General features: G+C 39.7%; 1 protein-coding gene across 2 annotated transcripts; it reads left to right on the forward strand.

Annotated features, from left to right (window-relative positions):
- Window positions 1-3,938: 3,938 nt before the first annotated feature.
- Window positions 3,939-4,937, forward strand: LOC308435587 (L-lactate dehydrogenase A chain-like; the record flags this gene model as incomplete). Of its 2 annotated transcripts, XM_080936319.1 has the most annotated exons (2): window positions 3,939-4,188; window positions 4,357-4,937. In XM_080936319.1, 2 exons carry the CDS (start codon window positions 3,939-3,941, stop codon window positions 4,935-4,937), a joined length of 831 nt encoding a protein of 276 aa, XP_080792445.1. The 2 variants fall into 2 exon arrangements, with proteins under 2 accessions (XP_080792445.1, XP_080792444.1); XM_080936318.1 differs by having other exon boundaries at window positions 3,939-4,937.
- Window positions 4,938-5,143: the final 206 nt, after the last annotated feature.

Consider the following 5,143-nt stretch of genomic DNA (forward strand, 5'->3'; position numbering starts at 1 on the left):
TTACTCCTTAAGCCTGAGTGGGGTATAGCTATAACTATCCAAAGTGTTTAACATAGAAAGATAGGAGGTGATGTCAGTTGTGGAGGTATCTACAGAATATAGTCTCAACCAACTGATTAAAATTAACATCAACAATCAGACATATTGTTAGTGTATGTACCCCGGTGTAGAATGAGAACACAGGTTACCTTCATGATCTCTTGACGAAAAGAAAATCGTGCACATGCATAGGAGTGCACACAAAATCTCATTTTAGGACATCATCAAATAAAACCAGGAAAGCAATACTGTATAAAGTATCATCTGATTAGGAATAATCAAAATGTTGAAATCCTCAAAAGTGAGACAAAAGAGTGTTGCAGTCACAAGGCGCAAAAGGCGTTGGTGGAGCAACAACAGCTGCAGAGAGTCTTAGAGAGCATGATGCTGAAGCACAAAAGACATCTGAGAGGAAAAGATCAGGAATCTAAGTAATGTATAAGCTTTTCTTAACAATGTATAGTGTTGGTGCAACAATATGGCAAATACAGTTCACTAAGCCATGATATTAACAATTAGGTGAAATATATAAGGTATCTCTATTTTACAAGACATTATTTTGAAAGTTTGGAACTACTCTAAATTTTAATGTATAAGAAAACATTGCACCACTAAAGCTTTTCTTGTAGCCTGTGTAGATTTCCCTATAAACATTTGTAAATAATTTATATTCGAGACTCAAATGCTCACTTAAGTATCATTTAAAAGAATTTAAGTTAGAATTTGTAGTTAAATTTTGTCTATGGATACTTGCTTTATTAACATTTTTCTTACTGTTTTTGCACTCCTCCGTTTGTTTTGGTTGTTTTATTTTCTACTAGGAAATATATTCTTGGAAAGCCAATTTCTTTACAACTCTCTCTCTCTCTCTCTCTCTCTCTCTCTCTCTCTCTCTCTCTCTCTCTCTCTCTCTCTCTCTCTCTCCTCTCTCTCTCTCTCTCTCTCTCTCTCTCTCTCTCTCTCTCTCTTTGTGTGTGTGTGTGTGTGTGTGAGAGAGAGAGAGAGAGAGAGAGAGAGAGAGAGAGAGAGAGAGATCACTTAAATCACAAACTCTTGATGCTTTTCTTAACAATCAGCCTGTTTCAGTATGAGGCACCAGAGTGTGATGTTATGATACCATTTTTAAATAAAAATGAAAATGGAATCAGTATATAACGTCTTATATTGTAATAGAATTGTCATTTTGACAGGATTTTTAAAGTGGATTCTAGAACATGAAGCAATTCTTCACCTGTAAGAGAATCCTGTGAATAGAAAAACATCTTGCTTCCATTTCAGAGATAGCAGTTTGAATCTAATTTGCCAGCTTTTACATTTCCCTGACATTGATGCTGTACCATCAACATACACATGTGCATTTTAAATACTATATAATTTCTTACAAAGTATTCATCTTCCATGTGAATGCTATCACCAAGAGTCAACTCCACTATATCTTTCTTTCTAATTACTGATCTTCAGCGTTTTCTTTAGCAATTCTAAATAGACATAAGAAGCCCACTCCACTCCAAGGCTGCTCCCATGAAGGTGGTCCTCTTGAGCAGTACCTTTTGCTAGGTCACAGCAGAATAGCCCAAGCTTCCTCGTAGAAGAGATGCAGATGAGTACTAAATATACTCTGAGTTCTGTGAGGACATCAAGGCAGTGGTAGCTTGGGGTCAGGAAGCAATGGATTTTTCTCATGTGTCTACATCCACAAGGCATGTGTCAGGTCATGAGACTAGTAGTTTTCCAGGCGAAGGTCATATCAATAGGTAAGTGTAGATAAAACATGGGGTCTCTTATGAAATAAATCTATGACTGTGGGATTTGGCATATCTTCCAGGACATCAGAAAGTGTTTCTTCAGCTATGAGCTTTGTTCGAGCATTTCATCTCTAGCTTTGTTATTTCCCGCATGATTCTCCAGTCTTCCCTCAAATGGACATCCTCCAGATGCAAGTTTCTACTATAATCTTTAGATCCCAAGTGGCTATGTTTGGTCATATGGTCTTTCTTGTTTTATAATTTGGTTCAGTGTGAGTTACACAACTTGTTCAGGTGTCCACAAAATTTTATAGGAAGTAGCCAATAGCAAGTCTAGTGGAGGCTTAGCATGCATGTGAAGTAATCAAAAGGATTTGCACTATGTGCTAGTAATTTGACACATATGTGGTGATGACCCAACTTTAGCCAGAGATCAAAGATTCCCTTATTGTACAATATTAGTGGTTTTAAGAGTAGTTTCTTGGAAAGGAGCTACTCCTTTGAATGTAGAAAATTATAGTTATGGTGTGCTCATCTTTAAGATAAAAATTATGTGCTCCTTGCTCCACACTGGACTTTTCTCTGACATTATGTGCCTTGCTCCAATCAAGAAAATATAATGGGTTATATGTCTATATATTAGTGTAATAAAAACAAAGACACAATAATACCTATACATAGCTCAATTCTACAAAATGGATAGCTCCTGACTGACCACTATATAGTATTTCTACCAAATCTACTTTTTGTACGGTGGTATAAACATGATTTATAAATCACAGATTCAAATATATATATATGTTTAGTTGCACAAAGCTATGTCCCAAAAAAGGAAATTAATGATATAAAATATTAAGAAGTATGAATGAGGATATCTTTTAGTGAAACAAAAAAAAAAAAAAAAAAAAAAAACAAAACAGGATTAACAAGAAACCTGCAAAGCTACTCCATATAAGGAGGCAGTCATACTAAGTGAGATCTCTCCTGCCTTTTCTCCAAATTTAATCCCCCATTCTCACATCCAACTCTGTAGCAGATCACTTGCTGTAGTCTGCCCGACACCTTCCACCCTCAATTTTTAGTGAATCACTATGATCTTCTCTCCTAAACTTCCTTCTAACTCAGACAGCAATTCTAATCTCAATTTTATCAGGAATCCCATGAGAACCCTCCACCTATACCTACAAGAGAGTCAAGTGGGAATATGAAGCAGGTGGGTGAGCTTCAGATTTTTACTCTCCCTCCTCTCCTCCATATCCATTGACTCAGTCCCATCTCAAACTCTGTAGCAGACTAACTGTTGTAGCCTCTCCTTGATCTCTGTCCCAGTTCCCAGGGACTAAGCAGATCCTGGAGGAATACTCTCCTTTCCTCCATCCTGAAGAAAACCTTCAGCATGCCTCACACTCCTAACCCATCCTTATTTTTAATTGTAAGCTTCCAATATCTAGAAAACACCTACAAAACAAAGGTAAGATTGGATATCAGCACCTGTAATAACAATCATTCCCCTTGCAGATGCCTAGACTCCAATGCAAAACCACAAAAGTCAGGACAATAGTCTGCATGTGAACCACCAACCCTCTCATAATAGGCTCTAATAGCTGAAGCATATATATAAAACTTAAAATGGTCCTTAAGACTATGATAGAAGTCCTTAAAGAGGAGTTGAATAAATCTCTTAAATTAAAATATAAATAGACACAGAGCATAAGGAAATGAATAGAACCATTTAAGACCTGAAAATACACAAAGAATTAATAAAGAAAATCTGAACTGACAGAAATCAGGAAATGAGAAAAGTTAGCCTCACCCATAGAATACAAGAGGTAAATAAAAGAATCTCATGCATTGAAGATATTAACAACGAGATGGATACTTCAGTAAAAGAAAATGCTAAATGTAAATAAATAAATAAAACAATAAAAACTGGCACAAAATATCCAGGAATTCTGGGAATCTGGAACATTATGAAAAGTTTAATAATAGAATAATAAGAAAAACAGAGGTGGAGTATAGATTAAACACACAGAAGATATCATCAAAAACATATAGAAGGCGTGCTAGAGTCACTGTCACCAAGCTCTGGTTACGCTGCTGCTAGCCAGTCGCGACCCCATAGTGCACTAGTGGTCCCAAAAGACTCAGTCCAAGATGGCAACCCTCAAGGACCGGCTGATTGTGAATCTAGTTAAGGAAGAACAGGTTCCCCAGAATAAGATCACAGTTGTTGGGGTTGGTGCTGTTGGCATGGCTTGTGCCATCAGTATCTTAACGAAGGACTTGGCAGATGAGCCTGCCCTTGTTGATGTCATGGAAGACAAGCTCAAGGGAGAGATGATGGATCTCCAGCATGGCAACCTTTTCCTCAGAACACCAAAGATTGTCTCAAGCAAAGACTATAGTGTGACTGCAAATTTCAAGCTGGTCATTGTCACAGCGGGGGGCCGTCAGCAAGAGGGAGAGAGCCGACTCAATTTGGTCCAGCGAAAAGTGAACATCTTCAAGTTTATCATTCTGAACATTGTGAAGTACAGTCCTCACTGCAATCTGCTTATTGTCTCAAATCCAGTGGACATCTTGACCTACGTGTCTTGGAAAATCAGTGGCTTTCCCAAAAGCCGAGTTATTGGAAGTGGTTGCAATCTGGATTCAGCTCATTTCCTTTACCTGATGGGGGAAAGGCTGGGAGTTCACCTGCTGAGCTGTCACAGGTGGGTCCTGGGAGAACACGGAGACTCCAGTGTGCCTGTGTGGAGCAGTGTGAAAGTGGCTGGCGTCTCCCTGAAGTCTCTGATCCCAGACATGGGCACTGCTGGGGATAAGGAGCTGTGGAAGGAGGTCCACAAGCAGGTGGTTGACAGTGCATATGAGGTGATCAAGCTGAAAGGTTACACATCCTGGGCCATTGGCCTCTCGGTGGCAGACTTGGCCGAGAGCATAATGAAGAACCTGAGGCGGGTGCATCCCATTTCCACCATGATCAAGGGTCTCTATGGGATCAACGATGACATCTTCCTCAGTGTCCCCTGTATCCTGGGACAAAATGGGATCTCGGACGTTGTGAAGGTGACACTGACCCCTGAGGAAGAGACCCACCTGAAGAAGTGTGCAGATACCCTCTGGGGAATCCAGAAGGAGCTGCAGTTCTAAAGTCTCCCCAGTGTCCTAGCCCTTCACTATTCAGGCTGCAGCAGGGATTCCATGGAGACCACACACTTCTCATCTGAGCTGTGGTTAGTACAGTTGTGTTGGAGGGCTCTGGGGAAGATCTCAGTTCCCATAGCTCTACCCTGCTGCTAAATGGTACTTGTGTAGTGGTAACCTGGTTAGTGTGACAGTCCCACTGTCTCCAAGAC

The sequence above is a fragment of the Micromys minutus genome, assembly GCF_963924665.1.
Source record: "Micromys minutus genome assembly, chromosome: 23".
Lineage (NCBI taxonomy): Eukaryota > Metazoa > Chordata > Mammalia > Rodentia > Muridae > Micromys > Micromys minutus.